This window comes from Girardinichthys multiradiatus, chromosome 14 (assembly GCF_021462225.1).
Source record: "Girardinichthys multiradiatus isolate DD_20200921_A chromosome 14, DD_fGirMul_XY1, whole genome shotgun sequence".
In the NCBI taxonomy this organism is placed as follows: Eukaryota; Metazoa; Chordata; class Actinopteri; order Cyprinodontiformes; family Goodeidae; genus Girardinichthys; species Girardinichthys multiradiatus.
This window is the reverse complement of record NC_061807.1, coordinates 18,247,436-18,268,246: the sequence shown is the minus strand read 5'-3', so window position 1 is coordinate 18,268,246 and position 20,811 is coordinate 18,247,436. Positions and strand designations below refer to the sequence as shown.

At 37.7% G+C, this 20,811-nt stretch overlaps 1 protein-coding gene across 1 annotated transcript in view; it reads left to right on the top strand.

The window, feature by feature from the left end:
- Nucleotides 1-20,334, top strand: part of LOC124880305 — a 31,333-nt gene extending 10,999 nt beyond the window's left edge. Inside the window, exons 9-18 of the mRNA XM_047385351.1 lie at nt 11,009-11,266; nt 11,365-11,607; nt 12,278-12,535; nt 13,074-13,316; nt 13,999-14,256; nt 14,975-15,220; nt 16,227-16,484; nt 17,164-17,169; nt 19,898-19,977; nt 20,104-20,334. Coding sequence (XP_047241307.1) covers nt 11,009-11,266; nt 11,365-11,607; nt 12,278-12,535; nt 13,074-13,316; nt 13,999-14,256; nt 14,975-15,220; nt 16,227-16,484; nt 17,164-17,169; nt 19,898-19,977; nt 20,104-20,163 — 1,910 coding nt within the window. The 3' untranslated portion in view covers nt 20,164-20,334. The remainder of the gene's footprint in view (nt 1-11,008; nt 11,267-11,364; nt 11,608-12,277; nt 12,536-13,073; nt 13,317-13,998; nt 14,257-14,974; nt 15,221-16,226; nt 16,485-17,163; nt 17,170-19,897; nt 19,978-20,103) is intronic.
- Nucleotides 20,335-20,811: the final 477 nt, after the last annotated feature.

The following is a 20,811-nucleotide window of genomic DNA, read 5'->3' as shown; positions in this document are numbered from 1 at the left end:
TGACGTTCCCTGTTTTGCCTCTAAACCCTACACTCTTTTGAGGACCCACCCCCTTCCTGCGATATATATTTGGGTCTGACTGTGAGCTCACAGAAATGCACTCTTCTTCACAACGGTGGGCATCAAATCTTGAGAATGAGTGGTCCGTACAGGGAAACACCATACTAGGATGTCTACAACCAGCAAGCAGAGACCCTCTTCTCTCCTGAGCAAGATGAAAGCTTCACCCACCTTCTCCAGACCTCTATTCACCTGCAGCCTCATCATCCACGGTCTCTGAGTCCCTCTTCAGTCCAGCCTCACCTACAGGATACAACCTCAGATCGTATCATCTGCCTTCTCCCGACCTCTACTCACTGTTATGCGTGGCTGAGTCTGTAGATACAGATATCCAGCCTGGAGACAAGAGGGTGGTCATGGAGAACGAGGCGACTACCAGCTGCTCACCCTCCCCGCAAACTCCGGACCCGGTGCCTGCCCCTCACCCTTCACCGGAGGATGACAGTAATCAGGGGAATGAAATAGATGGTTGGAACTCAACCGCCCTCATCAATACGGTGAAAACAACGATACTTCATTTATTCAACATAACCTGTTTGAACTATCTCAAAGAAACCTGTTATGGGTGCATAACGAGCCACCTGAGCCAGCGACAGCACCAATGTCTGGAGGTATTGGAGGAGGATTATTACCAAGTCAACTTTCAACGCATTGTGCAACAACTCATAAACCCCAATCTCCTTCCTGCTATTCAGAATCTTCTGACACCTCGACGCATACAAGCAGATGACTTCAGAGTGAAAACGATTGCAGAGACGGTTTTATATGAACTGAAATCGGTGCAAGGCATCCACAGTGCAGCGATGATGAATATCTCAAGCAACTTAACTCTGTTTCAGAGTGCTATGGACTTACAAACTGATCTCACATATTTGATGACTTGTTTTCTAGTGGTATATACAGGGGTTGGACAATGAAACAGAAACACCTGGTTTTAGACCACAATAATTTATTAGTATGGTGTAGGGCCTCCTTTTGCGGCCAATACAGCGTCAATTCATCTTGGGAATGACATATACAAGTCCTGCACAGTGGTCAGAGAGATTTTAAGCCATTCTTCTCGCAGGATAGTGGCCAGTTCACTAAGTGATCCTGGTGGAGGAAAACATTTCCTGACTCGCTCCTCCAAAACACCCCAAAGTGGCTCAATAATATTTAGATCTGGTGACTGTGTAGGCCATGGGAGATGTTCAACTTCACTTTCATGTTCATCAAACCAATCTTTCACCAGTCTTTCTGGTGCATTGTCATCCTGATACACGGCACCGCCTTCAGGATACGATGTTTGAACCATTGGATGCACATGGTCCTCAAGAATGGTTCGGTAGTCCTTGGCAGTGACGCGCCCATCTAGCACAAGTATTGGGCCAAGGGAATGCCATGATATGGCAGCCCAAACCTTCACTGATCCACCCCTATGCTTCACACTGGGCATGCAACAGTCTGGGTGGTACGCTTCTTTGGGGCTTCTCCACACCGTAACTCTCCTGGATGTGGAGAAAACAGTAAAGGTGGACTCATCAGAGAACAATACATGTTTCACATTGTCCACAGCCCAAGATTTGCGCTCCTTGCACCATTGAAACTGACGTTTGGCATTGGCATGAGTGACCAAAGGTTTGGCTATAGCAGCCCGGCCGTGTATATTGACCCTGTGGAGCTCCCGACGGACAGTTCTGGTGGAAACAGGAGAGTTGAGGTGCACATTTAATTCTGCCGTGATTTGGGCAGCCGTGGTTTTATGTTTTTTGGATACAATCCGGGTTAGCACCCGAACATCCCTTTCAGACAGCTTCCTCTCGCGTCTACAGTTAATCCTGTTGGATGTGGTTCGTCCTTCTTGGTGGTATGCTGACATTACCCTGGATACCGTGTCTCTTGATACATCACAAAGACTTGTTCTCTTGGTCACAGATGCGCCAGCAAGACGTGCACCAACAATTTGTCCTCTTTTGAACTCTGGTATGTCACCCATAATGTTGTGTGCATTTCAATATTTTGAGCAAAACTGTGCTCTTACCCTGCTAATTGAACCTTCACACTCTGCTCTTATTGGTGCAATGTGCAATCAATAAAGACTGGCTACCAGGCTGGTCCAATTTAGCCATGAAACCTCCCACACTAAATTGACAGGTGTTTCAGTTTCATTGTCCAACCCCTTTTGCTTAAAGATTGCAGTGTTTGAAATTATCTTTATTATCTGAATGTGTTTTTCTTTTTTTTTTTTTACTATTAAATACAAATAAAGGGTAAAGAATAACTTTTCCTGAAAGTGTTGTAAAAAGATTGCAATTAATTTGAATTAATCTTTATAATGTTTTTCTGTTTTTCTATTAAATACAAGTAAAAAAAAAAAGAATAAACTAGCCTCCTGTGTGTTTTTTCATTATTTAACAAATAGTTATCAGAGTGAGCATAAGATTGGGATGGCTGAAAGAAGGTTGATAAAGAAAGTATATTACAGCCCATGAAATCCGGGTAGTTTAAGGGTTGTAGAAAGGTTGAGGAGGGCTATGCAAGATGAAAAAGTTAAAGATTTTTTTATCAGGGGAAGATACACTTTACATAAACCTGCTAGAATAAACTTCCCGAGAAACAGAGTTTTTGTCACCAGACCACTGAAACTGTTCCAAGCCGATCTCTGTGATATGCAAGCTCTGGCCAAGGAAAATGACGGATATAATTATTTATTATATGTATGTACGTATTGAGCGTATGTACAAGTTTTGACTACCACTGAGGCAGTAAAGGCTTTTGAATCAATTTTTGAAGAAAGCCGGATCCCCAAAAAACTGATGCAGGCAAAGAATTTTTTAACAAGAAATTTAAGATTTTAATGGAGAAACACGGTATTGAACATTTCGCCACAGCGAGTGACGCAAAAGCCTCTGTGGTTGAGAGGTTTAACCGCACGTTAAGAACAAGGATGCGGAGATATTTTACTGCACCCGGCGATACATTGATGTCCTGTAAAACCTAGCTAGAAGCTACAACCACAGCTATCACACCAGCATTAAAATGAGTCCTATGGAAGTGACTTTAGAAAATGCCTTTCAAGTGTTTCAGAATCTGTATGGAGTTACCTCCAACAGGTATTGCAGGGCCTCAGTGACAATGTTTAAACAGGGGGAACTTGTCAGAATATCCAAGGTATGTGGAGTGTTTGACAAAAAATACAGAGTTTTACGGATGAAGTGTTTACAGTGTATGACCGGATACCCCGATCTCCTCTTCTATACAAACTCAAAGATTTGGATGGAGAACCCATCCAGGGTTCTTTTTACGCAGAGGAACTTCAAAAAGTAAAAATATCTAACAACAAGATGTATCAAGGGGAGAAAATATTAAACCGTCGCAGAGTCGAGGGCGTCAAACTGGTTTTTGTACACTGGAAAAATTGGCCTGAGAGATTCAACAGTTGGATCAGGTTTGATAAACTTCGAGACGTGTAACAGAGGTGTACGCTAAACTGTTATGATTCATACAGCATCATGGACAGCAAGGCAGAGGATGGCGGTTTTTACATTACCCTTCCCTCTAACACCAGCAAGGAAGTGTTTAAAAATAATACCAGTTCAAGTTTCCGTGTAAATTTACCTCAACATATTGATTTAGAAGGCCCATGGCAGGTTGCATTAGCAGAGATTTCATGTCCCCATACATGGCATAATTTACCGGATCATGAAGCCTACTTTGAATGGAGGAAGGTTGGTGATGTGGAGGTCCATAAGCAAAGGATCAGAGACAGACTTGAGACAACTTGAGACAGAGATGGAAAGTTTAAAAAAAAAAAATAAACACGGATATCCGCATCAGATTCAGGAGAATTCAAAAGAGATTTGCATTTCAAGCAAGCGGTCAGTATGAAATACGCTTCTTCAGCACTCTAGCTTATATGTTGGGTGTGAAACCAGGAGAATGGATGCATGTAGCTGAACTAGCATTGGCTCCTTTTCCAGCGGATATAAAGGCTGGTTTCTATCGCCTACTGTATACTGTTACAGTGATGTGGTCACCCCGCAAATAGTAGGCAACGCGTATGCACCTTTACGGCGGACCCTCAAAGTACAAGGCAACTTCAGTGATTTGGTTACTCTGACCTTTAATCCCGCCCACTACCTTCCAGTTTCCAAAAAACATATTGAAAATATCCATATAGAAATTAAATTGGACCAAAACGTGCCTGTAAATTTCATCTACGGAAAAACCGTCATAAGATCACTCTTCAGACTGGTGATATCACGACGTAGCCCGTGATACATTTTATATATAAACCATTCCAGAGATATATACAAACTCTAAGACTGATTGGTTATCATTCATATTCCCCTTATCATTCAACACGTTGCATCAAGCAAGAGACAACATGGCACAACTAAGTCTGAGACGTGATCCTAATCGCTTTGTACATTACTATGTAAGTCAATCAGGCGGTAATCTGCCCGGGTTTTATGGGGCCCGGGTCATGTACGGACGCAGAATCAGGTCATTATTTTCAAAATTATTTCGTTCCGTATCCCCCCTGTTTTAAAAAAAGATTTGCTATTGCACAACCCCATCTGAAAATGGCTGCATCAATTATCGCTTTATATATAATAGGTAGAGCTGTTAGTAAGTGAGTGGTTCTACACACACCAACAGTCAAGAAGGTTCAGGAATTATGGTTTTATCTGAAAGACCCAGAACAAAACCCCCTGGTAATCGTTTATGGACGGTTAAAAAACAACGACAAGCACAAAAAAGGAGATCAGATGGAAGTGACAAACAAAGAGGATGGAAGTCTTCCACAAGTTCTGATATATTTAAATGATGGCTCTTTTACATGACAAATCATCAGAGTGCACCCTGGCAGAGCTGGACTTCTTTTCTGCCCCGATGACGCGGCTATCGATTGAAGATAAAATTTACACTGAGATCCAACCTCTATCAGCAATCACCAATGGAGGCCCGACTGAGTTTTTCATTCCGGGAGACGGAGAAAAGTATCTGGATCTCAACGATACGCTGTTGCAACTCAGAGTGAAAATTACTAACGAGGATGGAACAAACCTGCCGGATGATGCACCCGTCGGGCTCATTAACTACCCATTAAACACCATCTTCAGTCAGTGTGATGTCACTCTCGGAGATCGATTGATTTCACAATCCAGCGCTGCACATCCGTATAGAGTCATGATTGAAACATTGTTAAACTTTTCAGAGGATTCTTTAAAAAGCCAGTTTAGCTCTGATCTATTTTTTAAAGATACAGCCGGGGCTCTGAACTCTATCGTCACAACTTACGGCCCTAACCAAGGTCTTAACAGCAGAGCAGGCTTTACTTAAATTCCAGGGAGGTACAACTCCTAGCCCCCTTGCATACAGATATATTTTTCTGCGAGAGACTCCTTTTAAACTCTGTTGACCTCAAAATTAAACTTACAAGAGCCAACGATTCTTTTTGTCTCATGGCGGCAAGAGACTCCACTTTTGAACTCAGGATAGTAGGAGCCTCTCTTTTCATCAAAAAAGATACAGTCTCTCCAGCAGTTCAATTGGGTCACGCTACAGCTTTAATGAAAGCAAATGCTTTCTATAAACTTTAACGTGTGAATGTAAAAACATATTCCATACCTGAAAATTCAAGGGTGTGCACCCAAGAGAAACTTTTCTTAGGTGTCTTGAGGCGACTGTGGCTCAGTTCGATTCCAGCTTCCTCCCGCCATAGGTCGTTGTGCCCCTGGGCAAGGCACTTAACCTCAAGTTGCCTACCGATCTGCGTATCGGTGTATGAATGTGTGAGCATTAGTGAGTGTGATTGGGTGAATGTGGCTCTAGTGTAAAGCGCTTTGAGTGGTCTGCATGACTGGAAAAGCGCTATATGAGTTCAGTCCATTTCCCAAGTATGTGGTGATTGTGTTATTGGATCATAAGGCCTTTACAGGAACACACGATCTCAACCCGACTTGCCTTTAATCATTTTTATATGGAATATTTAGCCTTATGCAAGGATGGTAGACAAATTCCTGCTAAGTCCTTCCAAACCAATTTTAACCAAGGCAATTCAGTGAGACAGTATTACAATTTGTTTACGGCTACAGGATGACATCTAAAAAATCTTTCACTGAGTATAACACGTCAAGAATTTAATCAAGGATACTTTCTATTCGTGTTTAATCTTAACCCGGGAGAGGACGCAGATGCTCTATCTCCAGTTTTCAGCAGGAATTTAAGATTGGAAATGCGATTTAGGCAACCGCTTCCCCATACTACCACGCTGGTCATCTACACTTGTTATGTCTCTATTTTAGAGATTGATTCAAAGAGGCATGTGCTGGTGGATTATTATTAATCTAATCAAACATGAATAATCATGAAATTGAGAACAACAGCCTCATCTGCTGGGAGATTTGTTTTGTGGTGTGTGGGTGTGCGACCAGCTGCCGCTGCTCGCTGACACATTCACAGGACCCGCATACTTTATAGTGAACACACATCAGCAGTCTATGGGCGAGAGGCGGGGTACACCCTGGACAGGTCTCCTGAAATATGTACCGACATTTTCTACCAGTATTTTCAATGTAATAAGTTTAAATTAGGCTTTTAGCTGTACCAGATTTGAAGCTGCTCTTGCTCACGATGTTGACTACTCTGTCAAAGTCCTGGGACTACTGAGAGTCTTTTACCACTAGCTTCCTGAAACGCAGAAGAGGTCCAATTACCGAATTACCTATTCATTCAGCTGTTTCTTGTGGATTCTCTGAGACACCTAAAGGATTGCACAGACGGTGGACATAACTCATTAAGCTATGACATGTGAAGTTGTATGTATAAACATTTCTGATATCCCAAATCAACTATTTCTGTTTTAGAAGCACATATTACCGGTGAGAAACCAGCTACCTTTGACATACACCGGTCCTCACCCAGGCCTCACCTGCTCACGAACCTCTGAATCGACACTTTGGGTCTTGAGAAACAGAAGGAATAAGGGGGTGGGAGAGCTCTAATTACTTTATTGCTAGTGTCACACACTCGGTGTCGAGATTGAATCAGAAGGAAAAGGTTGGTAGTGAGTTCAGAATAACTATTTTCTCTAACCCTCTCAAGAACTATTGCTGTAAGATGGAAAAATAATGTTTTAGAAAAGCTTAAGATAACTAAAATTATCAGTCCTTTTACTAAATGGAGCCTCTGTTAGCTGTAGAGTCAATTTCTAATTTGGAAACAGCATACTGAGGACTCATACATTCATCCAGTAAGTCGTACGTTAAAGCAAAATGAACTTACAATTCTGTCAGGTTACACCGTTCATTTTCTTAAGATTTAATTTGACTGGTCCGGATTAAGTTGAGTATACCTTTAAAGTGGAAAAACAGCATGATCTTTTAGATGTATAAACATCTACAAACATACAATTATTTAATAAAACCCTTAAAGCACACCCCTCTGTTTTAAGTGGTTGATTCAAGGGTTCGCCCATAACGTCCTTAAACAAACCCCTCTATTTTAATTGGTGTCGACGCCATAAAATTTCTGATATTTGTTTTGTTCTATTTATATAATCTCTTTGGATTACTCAAACAATTTAGCGGAGGAAGGCCTTGGAGTTGAGTTCATTCTTATGTTGATGCAGAAGAGGAAGGTTCTATTCATTCTAACTTGGTAGGGAAACACAATCTTTATTTACTTTTAGGTCTTCCTATTTTGTACTGGTTCAAACAGTATATTCAACAAATAGGTCCTGCGTTAAAGCAAAATGAACTTACAATTCTGTCAGGTTACACTGTTCATTTTATTAAGATTTAATGTGACTGGCCCGCATTAAGTTGAGTATACCTTTAAAGTGGAAAAACTGCATGGTCTTTTAGATGTATAAACATCTAAAAACATACAATTAATTAATAAAACCCTTAAACACACCCCTCTATTTTAACTGGTGCTGATGCCATAAGATTTCAGATATTTCCATATTTGTGGTGCTCTATTCATATCACCCCACACCTGTTGCCCACTGCTCTCAGTCCCCCATGACCCCCCTTAAGGTCAAAGGTCACCTGTCAAAAAGATTGATTAAAGGGTGTGCTGTATTGTCTTAAGATAAATTGTTGCTTGTAATTATTTTTGAAAGCATACAAACTGTAAAAATATTAAGCATTTTGTTTTATCCCTGTCTATGTGTAGTACTACGTAGCTTTTAAAGTATGCGAGTAGCTGCTGTTAGGATTATGAGTATGAATATGAATATATTATTTTATATTTTATATTTTATTAAATAATAATTCGGTCTGTTAAGCGTTGTCCTCTGAATATCAGTCTAATAAGGCGGTGGTATTAGGACAAAGTTGAAAGGGATGAGACAAGCTCTGGCATTACTGAACAGCAAACTCTGCACACACACAGAATGAATTCACACAATTTCTTAAAATACAGGAATTTATTAATAAAAATAAGTCAACTCAAAGTCAAACATATTTCAATCAACAAACTCTTTACTATGCTAAAACAATCCAACTAAACTACCAAGCAAAATTAAAGAATAAGGACGACTAATGGGCTATGTACAATATAAACAAGTGAATCAAAGATGGCTGAAACCATGACAAAAAGAGTGATGCAACATTACCATGCAATGCTATTTATGTCTATGAACCAAGGATTATCTTGAGGAGTTTGGACATGAGGTTAAGTTAGTCTTGGAACTATCTGAGGTAATAACTGGTACCTTCAGGTGACCAATCACAATGCAACATCAGATTAAACATTACTTAATAAAATAATATTTTTAAAAATGATCTGCAGAATGAAACCAACTATCTGGATGACTAACTGGTGTTTAGTTAGCTGGCTTCGTCTAGTACAAATTATATTAAAGTAAATATTATTAAGGAAATGTTAAAATAATATTTAAGGAAATATTATCATGGAAATGTTAAAATTATATTTGAGGAAATATTATTTTGAATGAGGATCAACAACCTTTCTGGGTAAATGATCTGTAGCTGGATCATAAAGTGGGCCAGCACGTGTTCTTAGCCGTTAGCCGTAAGCGATTTGATCAAAATCAAACATATACCTTTAAAATATCACTAATGAAAGGGTTAAAATGCATAAGTGTGGACGACGCACTATGGCCGATCTTTTGTGTTTAAAACCAACCTTCAAACAAAGTTTGTTTTAACTTTAAAACACCAACACTGAACATATCAAACACTGAGCAGTTAATCTACCAGCGCTAAAGTAGTTGAGTTAAAAAAACAAACAAAAATAAAACGCCATGAAACAAACCTTCTTTAGATTATTTTATTCTAAACTAAACTTCTCTGCCCAAACACCACCTCTTACGTGAACCGTGCTGAGGGAAAGTTGTCCGGGGCGACGAAGTTGAGGAAAACATCCACATGTGACTAGCAGTTAGCTTGCTGCTAACCTCCGTAGCTGTGGGTGGCGGCTATCAGCCGCCAGCCAATTCTACACGTTGCTGCTGTAGCAACGGTGCTGTGGTCCCATTGTCCTTCCTTCAGGCCGGGAAAACCGCTCCACTCGGCGTTGTAGAGACATGATCTCTGCTGGGAACTCTCTGAAACACAGTTTACTTCTGAAGACCTCAGAAAGAAAAGTCAAGCCACGCTTGTACCTTGGTGTACCTTGGCTGGATACACAAACGGCAATATATTCCTACTTAACTTTGTGCATACAATCGTGTGATCGTATGACACTCTTGGATCCAGTTTTAAGAATAATGTCTGCTTGCCAGCAATAGACATTAGCGCGCTTGTCCCTCCTCCCAGTTCCGCTGGGGACTTGCGTGGAAGAGATCGCTATGTTGGGCTGCGATGTTTTTATTCAAACAGTGACCTCACAGGATGTCCAGGTGACCCCTCTTGCTCCTCCTGAGCTTGGTGGAAGTTAGTGTGCAGTAAAGTTGCAAAAGGGATTCATACCAAAATGGGATGTCTAGTCGATGTTCATCCATGTTTTACTCCATGGCTGGTCCCAACACTGCTGAGATTAAAATCATAATCTCCAAACTAAAACAAGTCATCATTTCTAACAGAGCACACTCTTCCCATAATTTCTGAAATGTCTCACATGAGTGAACAAAGTGTGGAAAACTTCTGACTTAACTTGTGAGCAGTGTCGTCATCTTCAAAATGTCACGAAGACTTATGAGCAAATGCTTCTGGTTCCTAATCATTAACCCACATTTGCCATGAGTCCCCTGAACAATCAGAGCATACTTTTTGTTCCAGAAGGAGTTAATAAAAATGTATCTGGTCTCCCACCATTCCTTGTGAGATATGGATCGTGACCGCAAGAATGACATCCTAATACAAGCAGATTAATCAAGCATTTTAGAGTGGCTGGGCTCATCTTTAGAGACAGAAGGAACTCCATCATCTAAGTGGAGCTCAGAATAGAGCTACTGCTCCTCTGCATCGAAAAAAGTCAGCTGAAGGGGTTCCACTTGTGATTAGGATGCCTCCTGGCCATTATTTATAAATAATTTCTAGGCAGGGTCAAATGGCAGATGTCCTGGGAAAGACTCATAATTATCTGAAGGAATTATATATCCCATTCCGGTCCTGGGAAGTCCTTGGGTCTTCTCAAAATGGGCTGGAGAGTGTCGCTGTGAACAGGGATGTAGGGTTTTCCCTGTTAGGCATGTTACTCTTGCTAACCAATCTCGCATCAGCGGAAAACAATGGATGGATAGAGAGATGGATGGAAACATGAAGTAATATAGAATAGTTAAATAAAGTGAAAAGATGTGATGGAAAGATCAACAATGTGTTTAAAAAGTAGGTGGCAAAAAGCTGTCATTAACTAACTGTCTGCTTAACCTGGACATGGTTTTTTTGTGAGCTGCAAATTAGATACTGGCTACTCATAGGTTCTCTAGAAAAACAACTGCAATCACTTGTCTGACCTGTACCATTTATCAATATTCTTCTTTTTTATATATTAGCTCCTCTTAATGCAGAAGGATTGACAAAGTTAAGAGAAAGTGACACTAGCATCACTCTGCAGTGGAATAAAGTCAACAACGACACCAGCTTTGTTCTCCAGTTTAATGGCAGAGAGACATTCATCAGTTCACCAGATGGAGATGGACCAGTAAATCACACAGTCTCATATCTCTATGCTGCAACTAGATACACATTTACTCTCTTCTCTGTGTTTGAGAACATCAGAAGCAGTGGAGTCAGCATCACTGCAGCTACTGGTAAGAAATGGAAATTCTAATATATTTAATTTCAGCTATATTTGGTGAAGATATGGTTGGTTTAATTTTAAAATACATGTTGTTTCTATCTGTGTTAGAACTTCCATTCCAAGTATCAGCACAAGATGAGACCAGCATCACTCTGCAGTGGTTTAAAGACAGCACTACCAGCTTTGTTCTCCAGTTTAACGGCACAGAGACAAACATTAGTTCACCAGATGGAGACAGACCAGTAACTCACACAGTCTCATCTCTCACTGCTGGAACTAGATACACATTCACTCTCTTCTCTGTGATTGGGAACGTGAGAAACAGTGGAGAACAACTGACAGCTGTCACTGGTGAGATGTTTTACTGAGTACAAAGTGACTTTTCACACAACTATCCCTTTTGATTAAAGTAATTTTTTTCTCGTCATTGTATTTGAAAGCATACAGACTGTAAAAACAGAAACTCCATCATCTAAGCGGAGCTCAGAGTAGAGCCACTTCTACTCTGCATTGAAAGGAGTCGGCTGAGGGGGTTTCACTTGTGATTAGGATGCTTCATGGGCCACTATTTTTGAATAAATTTTACGCAGGTTAAAATGGGAGAAGATCTGAAGGAATTATATATCCCATTCTGGTCCTGGGAAGTCCTTGGGTCTTCTCAAAATGGGCTGGAGAGTGTCGCTGTGAAGAGGGATGTAGGGTTTTCCCTGTTAGACATGTTACTCTTGCTAACCAATCTCGCATCAGCGGAAAACAAAGGATGGATAGAGAGATGGATGGAAACATGAAGTAATATAGAATAGTTAAATAAAGTGAAAAGATGTGATGAAAAGATCAACAATGTGTTTAAAAAGTAGGTGGCAAAAAGCTGTCATTAACTAACTGTTTGCTTAACCTGGACATGGTTTTTCTGTGAGCTGCAAATTAGATACTGACTACTTAAAGGTACTTTAGAAAACCCAACTGGAATCACTTGTCTGACCTGTACCATTTATCAATATTCTTCTTTTTTATATATTAGCTCCTCTTAATGCAGAAGGATTGACAAAGTTAAGAGTAAATGAGACCAGCATCACTCTGCAGTGGAATAAAGTCAACAACGACACCACCTTTATTCTCCAGTTTTACTACACAGAGACATTCATCAGTTCACCAGATGGAGATGGACCAGTAAATTATACAGTCTCATATCTCACTGCTGGAACCAAATATACATTCACTCTCTTCTCTGTGTTTGAGAACGTCAGAAGCAGTGGAGTCAGCATCACTGCAGTCACTGGTAAGATGTGGAAAGTCAAATATATTTAATTTCAGCTTTTAAATTTTTAAACCTTATAAATTAAACTTGTATTTGGAGAAATATAAAGAACTCCACCTTAATAACTTTATATCAAGGAAGAAGGATCAAATATAAAACATGTATTTTAGGATGTTGGTCAGAACATTTTACAAGTGTTTTTAATCCTGTTCTAATCTCCTTAAAACACAGAAAGCTTACATTTCATACCAAGTAAATAAATATGTTATTAAATAAATATTATAAATATTAATTCTAAGTTTATATATTTGTGTTTATATATATAATATATATTTATGTTTTTCTATTACATTCAGCTAATTGTTAGCTAAATATCTCTCTCTCTCTCTCTCTCTCTCTCTCTATATATATATATATATATATATATATATATATATATACATATATATGTATATATATATATATTAAACTTTTATTAATCTTTGGTTTGTTAGTTATATATTTGGTGAAGATAAGGTTGGTTTAATTTTAAAATACATGTTGTTTCTATCTGTGTTAGAACTTCCATTCCAAGTATCAGCACAAGATGAGACCAGCATCACTCTGCAGTGGTTTAAAGACAGCACTACCAGCTTTGTTCTCCAGTTTAACGGCACAGAGACAAACATCAGTTCACCATATGGAGATGGACCAGTGAACCATACAGTCTCATCTCTCACTGCTGGAACTAGATACACATTTACTCTCTTCTCTGTGATTGGGAACGTGAGAAACAGTGGAGAACAACTGACAGCTGTCACTGGTGAGATGTTTTACTGAGTACAAAGTGACTTTTCACACAACCATCCCTTTTGATTAAAGACATTTTTTTCTCGTCATTGTATTTGAAAGCATACAGACTGTAAAAACAGAAACTCCATCATCTAAGCGGAGCTCAGAGTAGAGCCACTTCTACTCTGCATTGAAAGGAGTCGGCTGAGGGGGTTTCACTTGTGATTAGGATGCTTCCTGGGCCACTATTCTTGAATAATTTTCATGCAGGTTAAAATGGGAGAAGATCTTGGGTCATAATTATCTGAAGGAATTATATATCTCATTCTGGTCCTGGGAAGTCCTTGGATCTTCTCAAAATGGGCTGCAGAGTGTCGCTGTGAACAGGGATGTAGGGTTTTCCCTGTTAGACATGTTACTCTTGCTAACCAATCTCGCATCAGCGGAAAACAATGAATGGATAGAGACATAGATGGAAAGATGAAGTAACATGAAATAGTTTAGTAAAGTGAAAAGATGTGATGGAAAGATCAACAATGTGTTTAAAAAGTAGGTGGCAAAAAGCTGTCATTAACTAACTGCTTAACCTGGACATGGTTTTTCTGTGAGCTGCAAATAAGATACTGACTACTTAAAGGTACTTTAGAAAACCCAACTGGAATCACTTGTCTGACCTGTACCATTTATCAATATTCTTCTTTTTTATATATTAGCTCCTCTTAATGCAGAAGGATTGACGAAGTTAAGAGAAAGTGACACTAGCATCACTCTGCAGTGGAATAAAGTCAACAACAACACCAGCTTTGTTCTCCAGTTTTACTACACAGAGACATTCATCAGTGCACCAGATGGAGATGGACCAGTGAATTATACAGTCTCATCTCTCTATGCTGGAACTAGATACACATTTACTCTCTTCTCTGTGTTTGAGAACGTCAGAAGCAGAGGAGTCAGCATCACTGCAGTTACTGGTAAGATATGGAAATTCAAATATATTTAATTTCAGCTTTTAAATTTTTAAACCTTATAAATTAAACTTGTATTTGGAGAAATATAAAGAACTCCACCTTAATAACTTTATATCAAGGAAGAAGGATCAAATATAAAACATGTATTTTTGGAAGTTGGTCAGAACATTTTACAATTTTTTTTAATCCTGTTCTAATCTCCTTAAAACACAGAAAGCTTAGATTTCATACCAAGTAAATACATGTCATTAAATAAAATATACATTTTTAAGTTCATATATTTCTGTCTATTTCACTATGTGATGAAGAAGAAAGAGATATTTCCGTAGGGGAAAAAAAACAGTAACTATGTTGTTGGCAAATAAAAATCTACTTAAATGATCAATTTAAATTCTGCCACCTGATTAGTTTTTTGATAAGAGTTTAATATTTCATGAGGCACTGCAGCACTGGAGCTATGATACATTTATTCTTAAGGAGACAAACATTTTGGTATTTTTATACATACAATTGATGTAAATTTAGCTTTGTGAATTGTATTTAATTTCAAACTTAACAAATGAATAACAAACTTAATAAAAATTTTGTTGCAGGACACATTAGTTCATTGTCTTTACCTTTAATTTTAGAAATTGATGTCACATCAGAAATTATTAAATGACCCAAATATTTTTTTTTGTTCTTCATGATCATAACCACTGCTGTTAATATTCTTTCTCAGTACCTTCAAATCCATATATCTACAAATCACAAGATGAGACCAGCATCACTCTGTGGTTATATGGAAACTACTATGTCAGCCACTTTGTTCTCCAATTTAACGGCACAGAGACAATAATCAGTGCACCATATGGATATGGATGGGTAACAGTCTCATCTCTCACTGCTGGAACTAGATACACATTCACTGTCTTCTCTGTCCTTGAGAATTTGAGAAGTAGTGGAGTCAGCATTGTAGCTGCTACTGGTAAGATATTTTAATTACTTGCCTTGTTTTTATCTACAAACAAATTTTACATCTCTGTGGTGACTCACAGTTTTGTTTCAGCTATATCCCTGAAGCAGTTAATTATGTTTGAAAGTTAACTGTCTCATTTTCTATCAGAAACAAACTTCTTGGTTGATTGAAAATAATTTGATATACCTAAATATGCCAGTTGTGTACTTAATTTAGGCCTTAACAATATATCAATGTAGTATTTTATTGTGGTACAATTGAGAGGACAATACTTACTTATCAGAGGACAGTACTCTGATCCAGGAGATAATCCCCTGTTATAGTAAATACAGTTAACAGATCAGCTAGAGTCAGTCTTTACTCATTCAACGTTTTTCAAAAGGAAAGAAGAACTAAGACTGAAAAGCATAGAAACAGTAATGCTGGCGTTTACACTGTTCTGTTGTTACAGCTTATGTGAATATAGGTGCATATTATGTTCTCTTTTACTTTATCCTCACAGACTGAATAACTATGCTTATAAATAAAAAGAAAATGTGCTTGTGTTAAATATTAGAATGGTGTATAAAGAAAGCAGCTTTATAGGCACAGAGGTGGCGCAGGGGTCAAACACGCAGAGACTTCAGTCCTAGAGGCACCCATTGCGGGTTTGGCTCCTGGCCCAGGCAACATTTACTGCATGTCTTCCCCCTCTCTTCACCCCTTTCCTGTCAACTGACTGTCTTAAAAAAATAAAAAATAAAGGCCACTAGTTCCGCAAAAAAAAAAAGCAGCTTAGTTAATGAGGTGCCAGAAGCATAACATGACTCATGGACCTGTTAGATAAAGGTATTTCAAATTATTTCCATCAACTCAACAGAGTTGGACTGATGACTCTTTCCCCTCAGCTTCTCAAAATGCATAAAGTTTAAAACAAAAGATTTACAATTCCCAATTAGACTTTCTGATAAATAACTCCAGCATTTTAATATGCATCATTATGAACTAGAACACATCTCCCTTCTCTCTTTTTCAGCTCCTAAAAACACCAACAGTTTTAGACAATCAGAACAAAATGAAACCAGCATCACTCTGCAGTGGAACAAAGTCAACAGCAACACCAGCTTTATTCTATGGTTTAACTCCAGAGAGACATTCATCAGTGCACCAGATGGAGATGGACCAGTAACTCACACAGTCTCATCTCTCACTGCTAGAACTAGTTACACATGCTATCTCTTCTCTGTGATTGAGAACGTCAGAAGCAGTGGACTCAGCATTGTAGCAGCTACTGGTAAGATCATTTTCTTCCTTGAATCAACAATCTTTATTATCATTTTGTCACCATAATGAAACTTTTGTTGACGCCTGGCTCCAAAGACATATATGAATTGCACAGACATAATTGAAAAAAAAAAAACATGCACATTTTAGGACACATTTCGCAAAATATAAACACACTTGGAACACACTTTTTATTTTGTTTTTATACTTGTAGAGTTCACTCATTTGTCAGTAATTCTGACTACATTTTATCCTCTGCCATTTAAACACAGGATTTAAAAAAAACACTTAGAAAATGTAAACCTCTTCAGGATGTAAACATTAACACGTTTGCAAAATGCAAACACTTGCAGAATTTGAAAACACTTATAGAAAAAGTGAGCAAATGTGCATGGAATGTGGCGTGTAGTATTTGGTATTTACATAAAGTGTAGCTTGTGCTGAGACAGACTATGAGATATTGTTTGATTGTGAAATAGTAGTGGAAATAATGTAGTGGACAAAAAATCAACATTGTTTAAAGCACTTTTACTGAAAATTCCAAACTTTGAAGATATAAGATAAAACTTGCTCAAAAATGTGTCATGTATTAAAGGGTTAAAAGGTTGAATATTAATTTATCCAAATATATCTCGTCTTCATGTTCACAACCTCCATCATGCTGGAACCTTCTTGACTTTCAACTGAAGGACCAAGTAAGTAAATCCATTTGTAAAATGTCTGGCAGTTATTTTTACCCTTTTGCATTTAAACACCTATTGGCTTTGATCAAATCTTATTTTACTGATGCAAGCATGTCTCAATAAAACCTGGCCTTCCTAATGGCCAAAGATAAAATAACTGTTTTCTATGAACCCTAAATTAATTTCTAATCAACATAGAATTTTTAGCTAGCATTTTAAATGCTTAACATTTTAAGTTGCAGTAATATAATGCTAATAATGGAGTAATTGGTAATAAAAATGTAATAATTGGAAAACAAAGATAATTACTACATCATTACCTGTTAGCAGCAGCTTGTAATAATATGGTAACAATGAGTATACTTTTTGGAACTAAAAATAGTAATAGTATGGCAATGCTTTGATAATAAATGTTATAATAGTTAGACTTTTTATATTAAAACCAGAAATATGAGTGTCGTGAATGAGGCAATAATAAAAAATGTAAACTTTTTGAATGCTCTTTTAAAAATGTTTAACATACATTTCAGACTACATTAATAACTCACAGTCTAGTCAAACGTGGTTGTTACTATATCATACCAGTGAATTTAATCACTTGTCATATTCATAACTGCAACATGTTACCAGGATGGTAGCTTCTATTTAATAACTATAAATCAGATGATAGAGGAACTGTGTCTATTTTCTTACACAGTAACAACACATTTACTCAGTCTTGTTATTTATTTATTTTTAAGTTTAAGTTTTTATGTTTAAATATGTCTAGTGGATGTATTTCTATTTTCAAGAGTGATGGCATTTCAAAGTCTAAGCACTGGGAAAAGATCTGAAAAACAATAGACCTGCTTAAAATAGTTACATGAAAGAAGTATTTAAAAAAATAAATACTAAAAGTTTCCATAAAACTAAAACTCAAAATTTGTTTCCTAATTTGTATCCCATACACCTTCTTGAAAAAGTATACATCCCTTGTATGGGAATTTTATTTGTAATAGACCGACACAAAGTAACTTTTCTACAACAAAAAACCTGAAATGTGCAGCATAGCTACTCAGTGACTCTGTGACAAAGTATTTGGGGAAATGTTTCTACCAGATTTGTACATTTACACACTGAATTGTTTAAATCTGTATTTTTTGCAAAATAGTTCATTCTCAGTCAGAATTGAAGAAGTACTGGCACATATAGTAATGGTCATTCTAACATATACCATTTGATTTAAACAGTTGTATTGTAGCTCTGGCTGTAAGTCCTACGACAAGGTGAACTTCTGCCCCGGTCCCAAGTCTTTTGCAACGTCTAACAGGTTTTCTTCTAGCAATTTCCAGTATTTAGCTTAATCCATCTTCCCATCCACTCTCACCAGTTTCCATGTCCCTGCAGAAGAAAGGAATCCTCACAGAATGATGCTACCACCATGTTTGATGGTGGTGTTGGTTTTTTTAGAGGGTTACTCTTCCTCACATACTGTTTTGCCTCTGCTACTCCACCATGGGCAGCTTATCTGCTTCTCTGATTAGTCCTTTCTTTTCCCAGCCTGTTAGTTTAGTTGGATGGTCATGTCTTGCACTTTACACATTCAGATGATGGACTGAACAGAGTTCTGTGAGATGTTCCAAGTTTAGGATATGGTTTTTACCCTGACTTTGGTTTAAACTTCTTCACAAAAATATAATTTTCTTGGGCTTTGTGATGCTGTTTGTGCACTAATGTTCTTACTTCTAAGACCTTCACTGAATGGCTGTATTTATACTGACATTAATTTACAGTCTGGTTAACTCTGTTTAATAATTATTTCTTTTGAAGTGATTGCACTAGATTTTATCAAGAGTAAACGGAGCTGTGTACCACTCAGGTTATTTGCAAAAAAACGTTGGGAACCATGCATCGCTTTCCTTCCACTTCACAATTATGCATTGCTTTGTCTTGGTCTATAACAAGAAATCACGATGAGATCTAGTGCATTAAAATGGTTACATTATATTTATTGTAATATATCTCTTAGACATTACATGACAAAAAATGAAAAACATCAAAATGTATTCATATTTTTGGGGATTGTACTCAGGAAATATGAATGAATTTAAAAGTTTTTATTCAACTCAGCATGAGGAGCTTATTTTACTGTGAAGTCCTTTACTAAAAACCATAAACTTTTAACAAAAAAGTCAACATTCATAATTGTTGACAACCTGTCAACAATTAATACAGGTAAAACAAAAACGTTTTCTAATTTTGTTAGCAGACAACAGGCAGGGACATTGCAACACATCTTATCAGAACAATGGTTTTGCTCCCAAGCCACAACAATAGGTAGGAACTAAAAACCAATACTGAAGGAGACGTAATCCCATTAGTGCCTGGAATTATGACCAAATGAAAATATTCATCAAAAAAATGAAGAAAAACAAAATAATGGCTCAGGGACATATATATTAGACAAAAACACCTATTAGTGAAACTGCAGTTTCTCCACATGGCCAACTGCCAACCAAAGCTGTATGAACATTAAACTAATGTGCTCACTGTTACTGGTAATTACCTGGTAATAATGTGGTGAATACACTTTGTGAATTATTATGACTTGATAAAAGATGACCCTACTGTTACCATTTCATTGCTGAGCTATAGTTAAAAATGCTACCAATTGTCATGTAAATTATTTCATGTCCTTAACATAATTTAATGGCACATTGTTCCCTGTCCTTTGTATAATGATGTGTTTTTGTGTCAACAGGCTATATAGTTGGAATGGACCTAGAGTTAAATTCTCAGACATATCTGTCAGAATCAGAGATAGAAGATGTTCTAGCAGAGGTGAGTCTAAACTTTGCTAAAGTTTCTATTTTTTGAGGTTTTACAGATCATTTCACATTAATTTAAATGACTTTAACAATATTGGTTTGTGGTAAAATAATTTGTTTGGCTTTTGTTGTTTTTCAGATCTATAAACAATATGGTTTGCCACAGTTTTCGCTGAAAGTCCGTAAGGTCAAGCCATAATGATGAAGAAAGTCAAGGATGAAATCCTGGAGGATCAAGCTGCTGCAGAGTCTTTAAAGAACATCTACATTTGTCTTTGTTCTAGTAAATAGAATATATACTTATTCACAACATGTGTTGAATTTGAAAAAACTGTCTCTTTGTTAAATATAGATAAAGAAACTTATATCATTCATGAATCTATTTTTGTCTAACCAGTGGTTAGGCTGCTTGACTCGTTGCTGATCAGAGGTTCAGTTGAATTTATTGTGGTTGCTTTATTGATTTTCATATAAACATAGGGTGTTGGATTATTATTGAGCTTAATAAAGGGCATAATCTTTGTATATTGGAAAAACATAGTTAAAACAAAATAATAAAATGAAAAAGAAATAATAATTGAAACTAATTGCCAAATTTAGACCTTGAAACAAAAAACATTCATTCATTTTCTACCGCTTATTCCATAGTGGGTCACGGGAGAGCTGGTGCCTATCTCCAGCAGTCTATGGGCGAGAGGCAGGGTACACCCTGGACAGGTTGCCAGTCCATCGCAGGGCAACACACAAACAACCAAGCACACACTCATACACCTAAGGGTAATTTAGAGTGACCAATTAACCTAACAGGCATGTCTTTGGACTGTGGGAGGAAGCCAGAGTACCCACA